The following is an 18,843-nucleotide window of genomic DNA, read 5'->3' as shown; positions in this document are numbered from 1 at the left end:
AAAAGAAGTATTTATAAAGGTACTAAAACAACAAAATTAAAAAGAAGCTAGATTTTCACGAAGTGGGGCAAGAACACATGAATGGTAAATGTTCACTGCCACTTCAAACTGTGCATACTTCATGAAAATGTAAGTACCAAACAAAGTATTATAGAATTCTAGAGGATACAAAAAGTGAGTTTCAATATTTAGTGAGGAAAAGAGAATTTAGATATAATGTAAAGACACAAATCATGAAAGTATAATAATTAATTAATTAAAATTAATTGAATGTGCAGTTTCTGTAGTGTAGTGGTTATCACATTCACCTAACATGCTAAAGGTCCCCAGTTCGAAACCGAGTGAAACAAGTGCTTATTTTCCAGCCAGCAGGGAGCTTCTTGTGGGTAGGCTCTCTCCAAACCCAAACCTATCCAGCGGCCCCTCTAAACTACTAGCCACACCCTGTCCCCAAACTCACTTATTTTCCTGTAACCTTGGTGGAACTGAAAAACAGCTTGCCCCAATACTGAGGGGACTTAACAGGTGAGTGAACAGCCAGCCACATGGTGGGACACCCCACTGTCTAGGACCTCCACAGTGGGACAAAACCCCAGGCCCCTCCCCCTACATCCTTGGCTTTTCTAGCCAGCCAGCAAGGAGTTTCCTGAGGGTAGACTCCCCAAAACCCAACCCCATCCACTGGACCCTCCAAGCTACTAGCCACACGCTGCCTAAGATCTGAGAGCTTGCTATAATACTGAGGGGACCAAGAGCATGCTTCAACACTGAAGAGACCAAGAGAGAGCACCAAGAGAGCAAACCAGGAGAGAAGACCATGAGAACAGGTTATAGAGAAATCAGAGGCTTTCTGAGACAGACATTGACAGTACAGAACAGACCAAGAAAAACTCCCAAACACTCAGACAGCCACTGCAAGTATTGGACCAAGATGCAAGGATACTGCTGGCCTATTTGAAAGAAGAGATGGGTATATGCCGATGCAACAATTCGTCCAACAACCTAAAAAGCAACATGGACACACAACAGGAAGACTTGATCCATCCTAACCCAGAAAAAGTAGGAGAAAACAACTTTAAAAGTAACTTTATGAAAATGATAGAGACCTTTAAAGAGGAAATGAAAAACTCCTTTAAAGAAATGGAGGAAAAGACAAATCGGAAGAAATTAATAAATCCTTCAAAGAAACCCAAGCAAACCAGGAAAAAACATTCAGACAGGTGAAATAAACAGTTCAAGACTTAAATACTGAATTAGAGGGAATAAAGAAAACACAAACTGAGGGAATTATGGATATGAAAAATATGGGTAAATGAACAAGAACTACAGAGACAAATATAACCAACAGAATACAAGACATAGAAGAAATCATCTCAGGTGCTGAAGATACTATAGAGGAAACAGACCCATTGGTCAAAGAAAACATTAAACCCAACAAATTCTTAACATCTAGGAAATCTGTGACATCATGAAAAGACCAAACCTAAGAATAATAGGCATAGAAGAAGAAGAACTCCAGCTCAAAGGCACAGAAAATATATTCAACAAAATCACAGAAGAAAACTTTCCCAACCTAAAAAAAAAAAAAAAAAAAAAAAAAAAAAAATGATATCCCTATGAAGGTAGAAGAAGCTTACAGAATACCAAATAGACAGGATTAAAAAAAATTCCCCTCGCCATATAATGATTAAAACACAAAATATACAGAATAAAGAAAGAATATTAAGAGCTGCAAAGGAAAAAGGTCAAGTAACATATAAAGGTAAACCTATCAGAATTACACCCAACTTCTCAATGGAAACCATGAAAGCCAGTAGGTTCTGGATAAATGTGCTGCAGATACTAAGAGACCACAAATGCAAACCCAGACTACTATACCCAGCAAAGCAGCAAAGCTTTCATTCATCACTGATGGAGAAAACAAGATATTCCATGACAAAACAGATTTAAAAAATACATATCCACAAACCTAGCCCTTCAGAAAGTACTAGAAGGAAAACCCCAACACAAGTGAGCTAGCTGCACCCACAAAAACACAGGCAACTAATAATCCCCCACTAGCATAACCCAAAGAAGAGAAACACACAAATACTACTACTGAAAAATAACCAGAATTAACAACCACTGGCCATTAATGTCTCTTAATATCAATGGACTCAATTCACCTATAAAAAGACAAAGGCTAAGAGAATGGATACAAAAACAGGATCCAGCCTTCTGCTGTTTACAAGAAATGTATCTCAACCTCAGAGACAGACACTAACTCAGAGTAAAGGGTTAGGAAAAGGTTTTCCAATCAAATGGACCTAAGGAACAAGTGGGCGTAGCTATCCTAATATCTAATGAAATAGATTTCAAACTAAAATCACTCAGAAGAGATGGAGAAGGACACTTTTTGCTCATAACAGGAATGATCCATCAAGTTGTAGTTTCAATCCTGAACATCTAAGCCCCTAATACAAGAGCACCCACCTATGTAAAAAAAAAGTTATTAAAACTTAAATTGCACATCAAACCCCACACACTAATAGTCAAGACTTCAACACTCCACTCTCGCCAGTGGACAGATCAACCAGACAGAAACTTAACAGAGAAGTAACAAATGTCATAGATCAAATGGACTTAACAGACATCTGTAGAACATTCCACCCAAATACAAAAGAATATACCTTCTTCTCAGCACCTTATGAAACCTTCTCTAAAATTGATCAAATACTCTGCAACAAAGCAAACCTCTACAGATACAAAAAAAAAATTAGAGTAATTCCCTGTGTTTTATTGGATCACCATGGAGTAAAGTTAGAATTTAACAACAATACTACTCTCAGAAAGCATACAAACTCATGGAAATTGAACAGTGAACTACAGAACCACCCCAGGTCAAGGAAGAAATAAGCAAGAAATTAAAAAAATTCCTTGAATTCAATGAAAATGAAGGCACAATGTATCCAAACCTATGGGATACTATGAAAGCAGTGCTAAGAGGAAAGTTCATAGCACTAAGTGTCCACATAAAGAAAACAGAAAAAGCTCACATTAATGACTTAACAGTACACTTGAAAGCTCTAGAACAAAAAGAAACAGACTCACCCAGGAGGAGTAGAAGACAGGAAATAATCAAATTGAAGGCTGAAATCAACAAAATAGAAACAAAGAAAACAATATAAAGAATCGATGGAACAAAGAGCAGGTTCTTTGAGAAAATCAACAAGATTGACAACCCTTTTCCAAACTAATTAAAAGGCAGAGAGAGAACATCCAAATTAACAAAATCAGAAAAGAGAAAAGGAACATAACAACAGACACTGAGAAAATTCAGAGAACCATTAGGTCATACTACAAAACCCTGTATTTCACAAAATTGGAAAATATAAAAGAAATGAACAATTTTTAGATATATACCATATACCAAATTAAATCAATACCAGGTGAGCGATTTACATAGACCTATAAACTTTCACAAAATTGGAAAATATAAAAGAAATGAACAATTTTTAGATATATACCATATACCAAATTAAATCAATACCAGGTGAGCGATTTACATAGACCTATAAACTTTCACAAAATTGGAAAATATAAAAGAAATGAACAATTTTTAGATATATACCATATACCAAATTAAATCAATACCAGGTGAGCAATTTAAATAGACCTATAAACTTCAAGGAAATAGAAGCTGTTATCAAAAACCTCCCAACCAAAAAAAGCCCAGGGCCGGATGGTTTTAGTGCAGAATTCTACCAGAACTTCCAAAAAGAACTAATATCTATACCCTCAAAGTGTTCCACATAATAAAAACAGAAAGAACATTACCAAACTCTTTTTATGTGACTACAGTTACCAAAACCATACAAAGACTCAACCAATAAAGAGAATTACAAACCAATCTCACTCATGAACATGAATGCAAAAGTACTCAATAAAATGCTGGCAAACCGAATCCAAGAACACATAAAAAAAAATCATCCACCATGATCAAGTCAGCTTCATCACAGAGATTCAGGGATGGTTCAACATACAAAAATCTATCAATGCAATTCATCATATAAATAAACTGAAAGAAAAAAACCATATGATCATTTCATTAGATGCTGAAAAAGCATTTGACAAAACTCAACACCCCTTCATGATAAAGGTCTTAGAGAGAGCAGGGATACAAGGAACATATCTAAATGTAATAAAAGCAATATACAGCAAGCCAAGAGTCAACATTGTCAAATTAAATGAAGGTACAATCAAAGCGATTCCACTAAAATCGGGAACAAGACAAGACTGTCCACTCTCTCCATATCAATTCAACGTATTTCTTGAAGTTTTGGCAATATCAATAAGACAACAAAAGGATATCAAAGGGATTCATATTAGAAAGGAAGAAGACAAACTTTCGTTATTTGCAGATGATATGATAGTATATATAAGTGACCCAATTAACAAATGAGGTATGAAACTAAACAGAGAATTCTCAACAGAAGAATCTCAAATGGCCAAAAGATACTTAAGGAAATGTTCAACATCCTTATCCATCAAGGAAATGCAAATCAACACAACTGAGATAACATCTTACACCTGTTAAAATGACTAAGATCAGAAACACCAATGATAGCTTATACTGGAGAGGATGTGGAGTAAGGGGAACACTCATCCATTGTTGGTGGAAATGCAAACTTTTACAACCACTTTGGAAATCAGTATGGAACCACTTTGGAAATCAGTATGGTGGTTTCTCATAAAATTGGAAATCAACCCACCTCAGGATCCAGCAATACACTCTTGGGCATATATCTAAAAGATGCTCAATCATACTACAAAAACATTTGTTCAAATATGTTCATAGTAGCATTATTTGTAATAGCCAGACCTGGAAGCAACCTGGGTGCCCCTTAAATGTAGAATGGATAAAGAAAATGTAGCACATTTAAACATTAGAATACTACTCAGCGGTGAAAAACAATGACATCTTGAATTTTGCATGCAAATGGATAAAATTAGAAAACACTATCCTGAATGACATAACCCAGACCAAAAAAGATGGATATGGTATGTACTCATGTAGTGATGAGGTGAGTAGGCCTGCTTTTTATTCTGTCCAGCTCCCACATGGCTAACTTACCCCTGGAAATAATTAAATGGAAACTGTATTCATTTAAACACTGCCTGGCCCGTTAGTTCTAGCCTCTTATTGGCTAACTCTCACATCTTGATTAACCCATTTCTAATAATCTGTGTAGCACCACAAGGTGGCGGCTTACCAGGAAAGCTTCAGCATGTTTGACCTGGTGGCTGGCTCCATGGCATCTGTCTCACTGCCTTCTTCCTCCCAGCATTCTGTTCTGTCTTCCCCACCTACCTATGGTCTGACCTATCAGGCCAAGCAGTTTTCTTTATTAATAAACCAATGAAAGCAACAGATATATAGAGGACCCACCTACATCATACTCATTCATAAGTGAATACTAGCTATAAACAAAGGACACTGAACCTATAGTTCATGATCCTAGAGAAGCTAAATAATAAGGTGAACACAAAGAAAAACATATATAGATCCACCTGGAAATTGGAAACAGATAAGATCACCCAACAAAATTGTGAGCATGGGAGTGGGGGAGAAAAGAGGGTGGAAGAGGAAAAGGAGGAAACAAGGGGAGGGTTGGAAAGAACTTGAGGGAATGGGATAGTCAAGATGGAAGAACAGAGATGAGAGCAAGGAAAGGGATTCTTGATTGAGGGAGCCATTATAGGGTTAGCAGAAATTGGTTCTAGAGAAATTCCCAGGAATCCACAAGGATGACCCCCTCTAAGACCTTAAGCAGTAGAAGAGAGGGGGCTCCATCTTGACTTGCTATGTATTCAGACTGATGAATATCTTAAATCTCACCATAGAACCTTCATCCAGCAACTGATAGAAAAAGAGGCAGAGACCCACATTGAAGCACTGAACTGAGCTCCCAAGGTCCAGTTGAAGAATGGAAGAAATGAGAATATGAGCAAAGAGGTCAAGACCATGATGGGTTCACCCACTGAAACAGTTTACCTGAGCTGATGGAAGCTTGCCAACTCCAGTTTGACTGGGAAGGAACAAGCATAAGACCAAACTAGTCTCTCTGAATATGGTTGACAGTTGCATGGCTGGGGCAGAGTGAGGGGCCATTCACAGTGGAAACAGGATTTATCCCTACTGCATGTACTGGGTTTTGGGATCCTATTCTCTTTAGATGTATGCCTTACTCAGCCTAGATATAGTAGGGAGGGCCTTGGACCTTACACAAAACAATGTGCCTTACCATCTCTGAGGATTGGATAAGGGTGGGGTGAGGGGCTGTGTGCAGAGAATGGAAGGAGGGGAGGAAGTAGGAACTTGGATAGGTATTTTTAAAAAATCTAATAAATTTTAAAAAGGAAATTAAAAAAGTAAATTAATTGAAATAGGAAATATATGTTTTGCTGTCAACATTCTTGTCAGAAGGGACATCTCTCCAATGAAAAAATGTGTATAAGCTATGTATGACCAATAGCATGGAGTAAACCACATGTTCATACATTACAGTAATGGAGAATTCAAAATAGAACATCTAATTTTCATTATGATTTTAGTTTCTTATAATATTGGAAATTTGACTAATCATGATCTAGGTGCCTCACCCAGATTTTTACCCTTTGGGAGCAAAAATATGTATTTTATATAAAAATATGGATGTTTCTGTTTGCACTAATTATAATTTTAAAACTATTTTAATTTAATTTAATTTTAAAAATTTATTTTAAAACCTAGACTTTTAACATGTTCTTTAGTCACTGGATGGATAAGAGGCCATGATGCATATGTGCCTTGCAACCCAGTAAAATTACTAATTAGAAAATAACCAACTGTTTCTATTCATAACAACTAATGACTCTCAAATTCATCTTCACTAAGTGATACAAATGAGACCCTAAGGTTCACATACTGCTTGCTCCAACTGTATCACAAGTCAAAGGGAAAACAATATAGAAAGAGAGGTCAGTGGTTGACAAAAATTCGAGGTTGAAAATAGTACTTAAGCACCAAAGAATTTCAGTGTCTTGTGGTGTTAAAATACACTACCTATGTAAATTTAGTAAATGTTTTATCCATTTTCTTGATTTGGTTTCAATTGTTAATTGATTTTTAAGATAAGTTAATATAAAATTTAAATTTAGAAACCACATATGCATACACATCAAGCAACAATTAAAATTGAAATGACTTAGTATAACACGTGTTGACAAGGTCATGGAGGACCCTCAAGAGAACTAAGCTGACTTTGGGAAGAAAGAAAAGATAAAGAGTGTATGCTATGTGACTACATTGATTACAAATTCTAAGGACCCCAAAGTAGCATACACTTTTAGAAAGAAGATGAAACAGCCGGGCGGTGGTGGCGCACGCCTTTAATCCCAGCACTCGGGAGGCAGAGGCAGGCGGATCTCTGTGAGTTCGAGGCCAGCCTGGTCTACAAAGGGAGTTCCAGGACAGGCTCCAAAGCTACGGAGAAACCCTGTCTTGAAAAATCAAAAAAAAAAAAAAAAAAAACAGAAAGAAGATGAAAATTTGCCTTTGGGATAATGTGGTGGTAGAAGGATAGATTTGTATCACCAATGTAGGATATCAACCTTGGTATTTCTGTGATTTCATTGCATTTACTATGTTTTATTTTATTTAAACACAGTTATGCACTACATAACACTTGTATAATGAGGAACCCTGTATAGAAGGATGATCACATAAAATCATATTGCCTAATGACAATAAAGATGTCTCAGATTGTGTAAGATATTCTGTCATCCTCACACAGCCAAAATTGCCTTTCAATGTTTATCTTAGAATGTATATCTTTAAGTGATGAATAAGCACACTTATTAACATATGATGTATATAGGACTTAGAAGTAAATGAAGAAAAGTTAGTGGAAACTATGCCATCAGATTGATAATAGCAAAATATATTTCAAAGGTCATCAAACTCTTTATTTCCAATAAGTTTCATATATAAAATTATAGTTCCATGAAGTAATTTCAAAATTGTAGTCAATATTAGCCAATATACCTATCATCGTTACTTTTCATACTCATGGATAAATTGTCTAATCAAAAGATAAAGATTGACCAAATAGATCACTTCTAAGTGCTAAGAGTGACTTTAGCCTGGAAGGTATGTTTAAGCTGAAAGGTAAGAGGTGGAAGCTAATATCCATGCATATGGCAGCCAACAGAGAAAAAATAAGATTGTTGATAAGTGGATCACTTCAAGATAAGAGCACAACAATTATAAATAAATATATCCACTCAATATTAGAGTCTCTAAATCATAAACACTGTAATAAATATGAAAGAAAAAATAAGAAGAAATAAAATAATATTTGGATAGTTAATTGGTATCCTTGAATCAACAAAATAACAAATTAATAATGAATATATATATATATGTAAATCTTTTGCATGTATAAACAGTGGATTGCAAAAGCATTTTAGTGTGCATGAAACATTCTCCAGGGTAGACCCTATGCTAGGAAACAAACAATTATTAACAAAGTTAAGAACACTGACACCATCCCAAATACTGTTTCTGACCAAAACTTTATTAAATACAAAATCATAAAAGGAGGAATTTTGGAAGACATGCAAATATGTGAGAATAAACAACACGCCAGTTAAATAACTACATAAAATGAAGCAATAAATCAAGTGACCACAGAGAACATTCAAGAGGAACATTTAAAAGTTTATTTAAACAACAATGTGAGCAAAAGATGTGAGCTGAGGTAAAAGGGGACGCAGTAAGAGCCTACATCAAGTAACAGGAAATTTTCCAATAAATGACCTGACATGCTCCAGGGAACCAGAGTAAAGAAAATTAAAGTAAACCAAAGAGAGCAAAGTTAGGAAATAATAAAAAGCAAAATAAAAATAAAACAAATACACTATAGAAAAAAGATAACGATAACTATAAATATTCTTTTAAATTTTGAAGAAAATCACCAAATTCTAGAGCTGAACTAGAGAAAGAAAAAATCCCAAGTTAATAAAATTCAAAGGGAGAAAGCAAGCATCATGCAGCACCTCAGAAATACAGTAGTTCATAAAACACTGTTACAAACAAGTGTATGCCAGAGAACTAATAAGACACACAGATCGCTTGCAACAAATACATCCTAGCCTTTAATCCCTGCACTCAGAAGGCAGAGGTGGAGGGATCGCTGTGAGTTCAAGGCCAGCCTGGGCTACAGAGAGAGTACCAGGACAGGCTCCAAAGCTACACAGAGAAACCCTGTCTCGAAAAACCAAAATATATATCCTAAAGATGTTGACTCCTTAAGAAATAGAAACCTTGAATCCACCAGTAGAATTAGATTGAAGTAACAATTTAAAATTCAGATCTGAAAGGAAAAATATGAAAGTAAATATATGTTATCATTATCTTTGAGATTTACATAAGTCATTTTCATAGACTTGAAAGTCTGACTCTCTCCCTAAAGACACTCATAGCTGAGGTGTCTCCCTAAGCTTTCTGTTGAGTTCTTATCTGAGGCTGAGCTTTTAACAGACGAGGGTAAAGGGGAGACAGACAATGTGACCAGAAGGTTGGAAGCCATCGCCATGGAGCAGTATGGAATTGCCTGTATTTTATAAGAAGGATGAAGGCAACAGCAATTTCATTGTAGGATGGTACACTAGAAAGTGGGTGCTCAAAGGGCCAATAGGTGGCTTTGAAGAATAGACATCTATTTGCCATGGTGCACAAAATCTGCTACTCACACTGATGGAAAACTGGGTTTTCTCTTTATCCTGGGCCCCAACTCTTGGAATCCTTTGATTGCCTTAATGATTGCTCTTAATTTGTTAAACACAGTGTATTTTTCAGTACCTAAATAAGCAACACATGCTATTCACTACTAGTATCCATTGGCCACATGGCTGCAACTGTGACACCTGCTGGCCAATAATGATTATTACACTTACTCCAATAAATTGAAATTGCCTTATGACAGGTAAGTACTGAAAAACTACAAAAAGTAACTGATAACATCCAGGAGTACAATAATTATTTTGCTTATACTATGGAAAGTATTCTGCAAGGCTTGCATACATTTCCTTCTACATCCCTTTACTTGATTCTAGGAATTAGCTTTGTTTTTAATATTAATAAATATTAATATTGGTTAATTAACCAATAAGCCATTAATAAATGGTTCAATATTACAGAGAGGAATAGCATCAATTTGACAAAATTAGCTGAAAGAATTTGTGCTGTTGAATTTAACTATCGGAATCTGTTGAAAAGTTATGTTATGTCCAAGGATGAGACATTATCTTTACTGGACAAGTTTCATACCTTAGAATCCTCAGTGAAGACATTAGAACAGAACACTGGACAGGAGATTCAGATTTTTAAAAGGCAGTAGTAAAAAGAATTGAAAAGATTAAGGAATTTATTGAAATTGCTGAGCAGGGACAGAAGTTGCAAGGACAGAATTTAGTCTCCTCAGCAAGTGCCTGACCCCAGGATGACTTACACAGAGTTTCAACTGCATATCTGGTAACTTCCTCAGAAAGACCATCTGGCACAAAGTACACTAAAGTAGCCAAGAATATGCATGGGAACCAATATGTATGAGCAATCTAAAAGAAATAAAACAAGCAATAGTTTCTTATGGAAATTTGTAAGGAAATGGTGAAAATGTGAGCTTCAAGCACTAAGGCAATACCACACAACTGGCTTCAATTAATCTTAGTAGTCCTAGAAAATAGACCACTGATGCTTGGCAGTGTTATTAGAGAGAAGAGACAAGAATTTTAGAGCAACAGTGGAAAGCAAAAGAATTTGAGACTTCCCAAGATCAAATTCTTGGTGAGGGTCATTACTCTGATCCTCAGGAATAGGCTTGCTATGACAAACACACCTTGTCCCTATGTAGCACATTATCTTTAAGTGCTTGGGACAGGATTCAGGAACTAGGAAAGAGGACTGAGTCATATATCAGGGTTAAACAGGGCCAGAGAGAACCCTTTACTGACTTCTTACAAAGATTAACTAAGGCCGTACAATTAGGAGTAACAGACCCTGAAGCTAGACATGCAATAATTGAATTCTTGGCCTTTGAAAATGCCAACTTAAAATGTAAGAAGATCCTTGGGTCTTTAAAGATTAGATCAGCTCCCACAGATGAATGGATCTTGCATACAATGAATGCTGAAACATTTGACTACATTACTAAAGCTTGGGTAGGAGAAGCGATTTCCAACGGTATGAGCAGACATCAAAATGCCAACTGTTTTAGTTGTGGAAGAATAGGAAATCTAGGAAGGCACTATAAAAAGGAGTTCCTAGGAATAATATCTCCTTTAGGAATGGCAAGAATAGGAGAAAGCCTTCTGGTATATGTAGGAGGTGTGGCAAATGCCAGCATTGGACTAATACATGTAGGTCAACAAAAGACAGACAAGGCAACCTGATATCACCAGGAAACTCCTTAGGGGGACCTCTCACAGGCCCCAGTGTCAAATAAGGTCTATCCCAGTCACTGTGGAGAACATGTCTCACCAGGAAAATTAAACAACCCAGTGCTTACTTTAAAAACCATACTGATATAGATGATGGAATAGACCTGGAGAATGAGTCAAAAACTCCAGTAGGAAATAGGAAATGTATATTTTGGCAGACTTCTATAAATGATTAAAGACCAAAGCTAAGAGTACATATAAATAACATTGTAATTGAGGGATTACTAGGCTAGATTACAGGTGTGGACATGAATATCATTACTCTAGAATCTTGGCATCCAGACTGGCTTCTTCAAGAAGTAGATATTCAATTTCTAGGAATTGGAACCCTACCTCAAGTAAAACAAGCATAAGGTGGGTTGAATGCATAGGGTGAGAAGGACAGAGAGGATGGCTGAGGCCATATGTAGCTAATATTGCAGTGAATTTACCCAGGTTAACATTCCTGTAGTTCCCCAAACTTATGTTTCTGGGAAGAATATTATAAGATATTATAAACAAAGGTCACCAGCTATTCGGGCTGTACAAGAACACAAAACAACTAGCAAGCTTTCAGAGGTACTAATAGTCTTGTCTTTAAAATAGTTAACTGAGAAACCCATACGGGTTAAACAATGGCCTTTAATTGAAGACAAACTTCAGGCTTTAGAACAGCTGGTATAGGAGCAACAAGATGCTCACCATGTTGAACAATCAACCAGCCCTTGAAAATTCTCCTGTATTTGTTGTTAAAAGTAATCTGGAAATGGAAAATGGTTATATATCTAAGAGCTGTCAATAAGATTATCCAATCTATGGGCCCTCTACAATCTGGAATTCTGCCTTCTCTATTACCAAAAGAATGGCCTCTTATAGTTATTAATTTAAAGGATTGTTTCTTCACTATACCTTTATAAGAAAAGGATAGAGAAAAATTTGCTTTCACAGTGCCTACTTATAATAATTCTGAGCCTACTAGGAGATACCAGTGGAAATTCCTCCCACAGGGAATGCTCAATAGTCCCACCCTATGCCAAGCATACACAAGCAATTTCCTAAGTCTATAATTTACCATTACCATGGATGATATTTGTTATCTGACTCAAATGCAGATGCTTTAGAAAGAATGTTTGAAGACGTAAAGAAAGTTTTGCTTAAATGGGGATTATAAATTGCTCCTGAAAAAATACTAAGAGGAGATTCTATCAATTATCTAGGTTACAAAACAGGTTTACAGAAAATTAGAACACAAAAGGCACAAACTAGGAGAGACTGATTGCGGACTCTTAATGACTTTCAAAGGTTGTTAGGAGATATTTCCAGTCTATGATCAGCTGTTGGGATAACAACTGAGCTAATAGTTCATTTAAACAATTCATTTAAACAAAACATTAGATGGTGACAAAGACTTAAACAGTCCCTGAGAACTAACAGCTGAAGCAGAAAAAGAATTGATGGTCATTAAAGAGATATTACAGGAGGCACGTGTAGATGAGTGAACTCATATCTTAATTGTATTCTAGTCATATTTCCTTCCAGAATTTCCCCTACAGGAATTTTAATTCAGATGGAAGGTATTATCTTAGAATGGTTCTTTTTCCATACAAACCAAGTAAAAATTTAAAAACTTATGTGAAAAAAGTCTCTGAATTAATTATAAAAGGAAAATTGAGGCTTTGTCAACTAGCAGGTATAGACTCAGCAGAGGTTATAGTTTCTTTTACTGCTGATGAAATTAAAAAATTATGGGAAGAGAATGAACCTCGGAAAAGAGCTTGTGCTATTTTTTGGGAGAAATTAATAGCAATTATCCCCAAAGTGATAGAATTAAACTAAGAGAGAAAACTACTTAAATTCTTCCATGAATTGTATGTTATGGACCAATAACTGGAGTCCACACATTTTATATTGATGCAAATAAATCAGGAATGGCAGATTACAAACCAGAAGAATCAAATAAGGTGTTACAAAGCACTTATAATTCTGTCTAAATGGAAGAATTATATGCTATTCTCATGGTACTGAGTGATTTAAAAGAACTTCTCAATATAGTTGCTGATTCACAATACGCATAAAGAGTTGTCTTGCATATTGAAAGTGCTGAATATTTGTACCAAATTATACAGAATTGACTTCATTATTCATACAGGTTCAATAGAATCAGGAGTAGGCTTTGTCCCATATACATAACACACATCCAATCCCATATGGGTCTGCCAGGTCCTCTTGCTCAAGGTAATGCAGAAATTGATCAATTATTGATTGGAAGTGTGCTGAAGGCCACTTATTGAAGAATTTCATTAAAAATCATGTAAATAGTAAAGGTTTAAAGAAAGAGTTTTCTATGACATGGCAGCAAGCTAAGGAGATTATAAAGAGATGTCCTTCTTGTTCTTTTTATAACCAAACACCATTACCTACAGAAAGTAACCCAAAGGGTACTCAAAGGAATAAGATGGCAGATGGATGTGTTTCACTTTACAGAATTTGGAAAGTTAAAATATGTGCATGACACCACTGACACTTATTCAGGTCTCCAATGGGCCTTGAGCTCAGAAAAGGCCAATTCAGTAATTACACATTTATTGGAAGTTATGGCCATCATGAGTATACCTGCACAAATAAAAACCGACAATGGTCCAGCATATGCATCTATGAGCTGGAGAGATGGCTCAGCGGTTAAGAGCATTGCCAGCTCTTCCAAAGGTCCTGAGTTCAATTCCCAGCAACCACATGGTGGCTCACAACCATCTGTAATGAGGTCTGGTGCCCTCTTCTGGTCTGCAGGGATACACACAGACAGAACATTGTATACATAATAAATAAACAAATATTTTTAAAAAAAAAGAAAAAAAGAAAAATCATATGCATCTATGAAAATGATACCGTTTTTAGCTTAATATAATATAAAATATATCCCAGGTATACCAAACAATCCTACAGGTCAGGCAGTTATAGAAAAATCAAATCAAACCACAAAGGATATGTTAAACAAACAGAAAGGGATTGAAAATACCCTCAGAAATAGATTGTATAATGCTTTATTAAGAATTTTCTTAACACTAATGAGAAAGGAACAACAGCAGCAGAGAAACATTGACTAATAAAAAAAACCCTTCTGAATTAAATCAGGTGGTGTATTTCAAGGATGTGCTGACCTCACAATGGAAACAAGGAGATATGCTACTCTGGGGAAGTGGTTTTGCTCTTGTTTCCACAGGATAAGAAAAGCTGTGGATATTATCAAAATTATAAAGAAAATTTTGAAATTTTGAAAAGGAGAAACCTCTTGTGAAAGAGAAATGACTGCTCATCCACAGAGGTAACAACCATACAGGTGGCAAGAAAAACTCATAAGGATTGGGGCAGGGATCTGTTCATGTTTTTGGGTACCAGCTGTGGAAATGGTGCACCTTCTTATAATGTTATGGCCAGAACTTCAAATAAAAACTTTAAACAACAAACAAACACACAAAAGAAAACCCTATCAACTACTCAGAGATCATTTTCAATTATACAAAACAGCAATCTTGAAACTTAACCATCATTTTACTTTCACGGGATCCCATAGAAAAAACATTGCCCCCATGACAGCAGGAAGCAATTCTAGAAGATGATATCCCCTCTCCCAACAAAGTTTACCCTCATGGTTAGGGACACCATTTCAGAGTCAATAATTACTCTCATAGGATTTTAGGTTGGGGTGAAAATTATGGAGGCCCAGAGATATTAAAAAGGGGGGAATTTAATTGGAATAAAAGGTAGATTAGTGTGAACTTACTCACACTAATAATAATAGTGAGTAGTAGAGTGAATACTTGTGAGCTATTATTTATGGACAATTTACATCGCCAAAGATTTTTGTATATTGATACAAGTTCAAATGATATTTGTTATAATGAATATGCATTTATTTCTGTTTACAATATTTGTACACCTATGCAAACTTAGTTTGTCAGATTGTGTGCATGCATGTTTCTACCTCTGTTTAAGACATTTTGCATATTGATACAATTTTAGGATATACTTATCATATTGTATTATATATTTCTACCTCTAACTAAGATATTTATACATTGTTTACATTTTGAGGTCATTGTTCTTCTTTACTTCTTTTCTTTGAAGTCTTATATGAAGTCTTAAATGTTAAGTTATATAGGTATTAAGTATTATAGGTCAATAGTCATTCATGTTTGTTCTACTTTTAATCAGACTAATTAGGTTCTTTAGATACATAGATTGTATTCTGCATAGATATGTAGTCTTCACCACTTTAAAGATTTTTAGAACATGGCATTTAAATAATCTAGGATTCTGTTAACATGGAGCATGATCACTCCAGGTGCCACCAATCTATTCCTGAGAGAGTGTTGATCACCAAAGACACTCCACTTGGAGTTCATCTTCTTCTTGGCACAACTGGCCTTTGGGCAAGAAACTGACCATGCCTCAATCCCTGACAAAGTGCACAGTGACTGGACTGGACAAACAGAATTCAAGAAAAAAGACTGTCAAATATTTTCAAGACAGGGTAAGACAGTGTTGAAATTTTTTTTTGCCTCTGCAAATGGTCTCAGTTAACTAGGCCTTAGCTAAAGTTGGTTGCTTCAACATTGCAAATGAGACTGGGTGATTTCTCAGGCAGCCAGTTGTCTCTGTTGCATCTACTGCACATTTCAGAAACTGCTTGATTGTACTTTCTGCCTGTTACTCAAGTGATACTATCTCCCTTCTCAGGCCTTCAATGGGGTTGAAGATTAGGTAGTTATAGTTATTGCCTTCTCATGATCTAGCCAACCCATTTCAATATAAGACTTAGACTTTCTATGATAGAATGCTTATTAAAACATTAGGATATGTTTTAATGCTTAATATTGTTTATGTTGGTTGTAATTCTACCCTTATACTTAATATCTGTTCCTAGTGTATATACAGTTTTGTATTGAGTTTAGAACTCTCTTATTTAAAGAAAAGGGGAAGATGCTGTGGGAGTTCCTTCAGCTCTTTCAGCCAATAGCCTTTAAGATACAAGCCCATTTGGGTGTGGTCTCTCATGCTATAAATGTAGCTGTAAAGCATGTGCTCACTCTAATGCTTCCAGCTCTTGCTTCTGACTATTAGGCTCTGTTCCTGTTCCCCATTTGGTAATCTAGGACAGTGATCTGTGAGTCTCTGCTAAATAAATAATCCTTTATTTTACATAATTCTGAGCTAGTGTGGGATTATTTTGTATCTTCCACTATCAAACACTCCTTCATAACAAAGGTCTTGGAGAAAGCAGGGATACAAGCAACATACCTAAACATAATAAAAGCAATATACAATAAGCCAACATCAAATTAAATTAAATCAAATTAGTGGAAATTAAAGCATTTCCACTAAAATCAGGAAAGAGCTATGTACAAAAAAAATTTCATTAAATGGGCTGCTAAGCTAAACCTGAATATATGTTCTAAAGGTATTATGACTTCCAAATTTGGGTCTAAGGATATGATGCTTTGGAGAGGGCCTTCTTTTGTTTTCACAAAGGATGAGACCCTGTTGATTGCTTCTATCCCAATATGGTATGATAGACCACACCCTCCTAAAAGGTTGCTGTAACACCCTCAAAAAATTACTTCACTCAATTGCTGACTGAGAAGAACCTGGCACACAGGTTACACCATAAAAGACCTGATTAACAGCACCCCTGTACAGCAGGAAGAAGTTTGGAGGGAAATAACTATGCCCATATTCCCAAATATTGTTTATAAATGTTCTTTTACATTTAAAGGGGGATATGATATAGATATGAATAATTTGCATTGGTATAGATTTTAAGGTCAATTTTGTTATATGTATATGTATTTCTGATATTGACTAAGGTATCATGATTTTGTAGTTCATTTAAAAATATAATGTATAATTAGAAATATAGGTTGTTAATGGATAATCATCAATAATAGTCAAGCTTGTAGTCATGTTAGTTGAATTTTCTAGATATATAGAGAAATATTTCAGTTAAATAGGCATTCTTCATATCTTTCAAAGAATACAGAATATGGCATTTTAAATGTTTTTATAACTTAGGGCTTTTCATGACAATGAGACATGTCTGCTCCTGGCAGCACCAATCTACTTCAAGAGGAAGATGGGCATCGAAGATGCTACTTATGGAGTGTGATAGCCCTTTGAGCAAGAAACTGCATTTGCCTGGACTGATGCATAAACTGGATACAAAGAACCCACAGAGAGAGGACTGCTGAACTTGCCTAAAGGTGAGATGATCCTTTGGGGTTCCTGATTCATGAAAGTGTCTGTGAGACATTCTGCAGGACACAGCAAAAAGTGACTGAACTGTCTTTAAAATTTCCTGCTTCATGGAAATGTCTGCTGGAAACTATGGGCCTGTAGGCTAAAGATGGATGCTCCAACAGTACAGAGGAACTTTGGGTGACTGTCCAGGCAGAAAGATGTCCCTGTCATTTCTAAAGTTTGGAAATTGCTTATTTCTTGTTTATGTAGGTAATATTATATCCTTCTGGAGTCTTTGATGGAGTTGAAGAATAAAGAGATAGTTATAGTTTTCCCTAGTTATAATAAAAGATAGATATAAATATTGTAACTGTAATTCTTGCTTGATAACTGTTTTGTTATATGTAATTTTATTATGTTAAAGTTAAAGCCTTTCTTTTTCATTTAAACAAAAAGAGGGGAAATGATGGAGGAGGGTCATCTGTCTATCTGTTGTACTCATTGGTTAATTAATAAAGAAAACTGCTTGGCCTGATACTTCAGAACATAGGTAGGTGGGGAGACAGAACAGAATGCTGGGAGGAAGAAGGCAGTGAGGCAGATGCTATAGCTCTCCTATCCAAGATGGACACGGGTTAAGATTTTTCCAGGTAAGCCACCACCTCGTGGTGCTACACACATTAATAGAAATGGGTTAATCAAGATGTGAGAGTTAGCCAGTAAGAGGCTAGAGCTAATGGGCCAAGCAGTGTTTAAAAGAATACAGTTTCCGTGTAATTATTTCAGGTAAAGTTAGCCGGTGCGGGAGCCAGGTGGCGGGAAGTGGCCTGCAGCTCCATCTACAGTCCACTACTCTCTCTATATAGCAATTTAATATAATAATTGAAGTTCAAAAGATAACTTAAGGAAATCAAGGGGATACAAATTTCAAAGTAAGAAGTCAAAGTATCACTATTTGTAGTTCATAAGATGATAGTATGCTGGGAGCCACGTGACTTCTTCAGGGGAGAAGATCTGAAAATAACATGAACAAGATCTCCTTTTGGCAAGGCCTGGGAGAATTTAACCCATCTTTGGCAAGAGCAATGGGTAGTTTTCTGCATGATTCTG

At 35.9% G+C, this 18,843-nt stretch overlaps 1 protein-coding gene across 1 annotated transcript in view; it reads left to right on the top strand.

The window, feature by feature from the left end:
• Positions 1-15,948, top strand: part of Inpp4b (inositol polyphosphate-4-phosphatase type II B) — a 789,563-nt gene extending 773,615 nt beyond the window's left edge. Inside the window, exon 27 of the mRNA XM_057753361.1 lies at positions 15,842-15,948. Within this exon, the coding sequence (XP_057609344.1) occupies positions 15,842-15,941 (100 nt within the window). The 3' untranslated portion in view covers positions 15,942-15,948. The remainder of the gene's footprint in view (positions 1-15,841) is intronic.
• The last annotated feature ends 2,895 nt before the right edge of the window (positions 15,949-18,843 follow it).

Source organism: Chionomys nivalis, chromosome 21, assembly GCF_950005125.1.
Source record: "Chionomys nivalis chromosome 21, mChiNiv1.1, whole genome shotgun sequence".
NCBI classification, from domain to species: Eukaryota; Metazoa; Chordata; class Mammalia; order Rodentia; family Cricetidae; genus Chionomys; species Chionomys nivalis.
The sequence above is the reverse complement of the archived record's forward strand: the minus strand, read 5'-3'. Positions and strand labels throughout refer to the sequence as shown.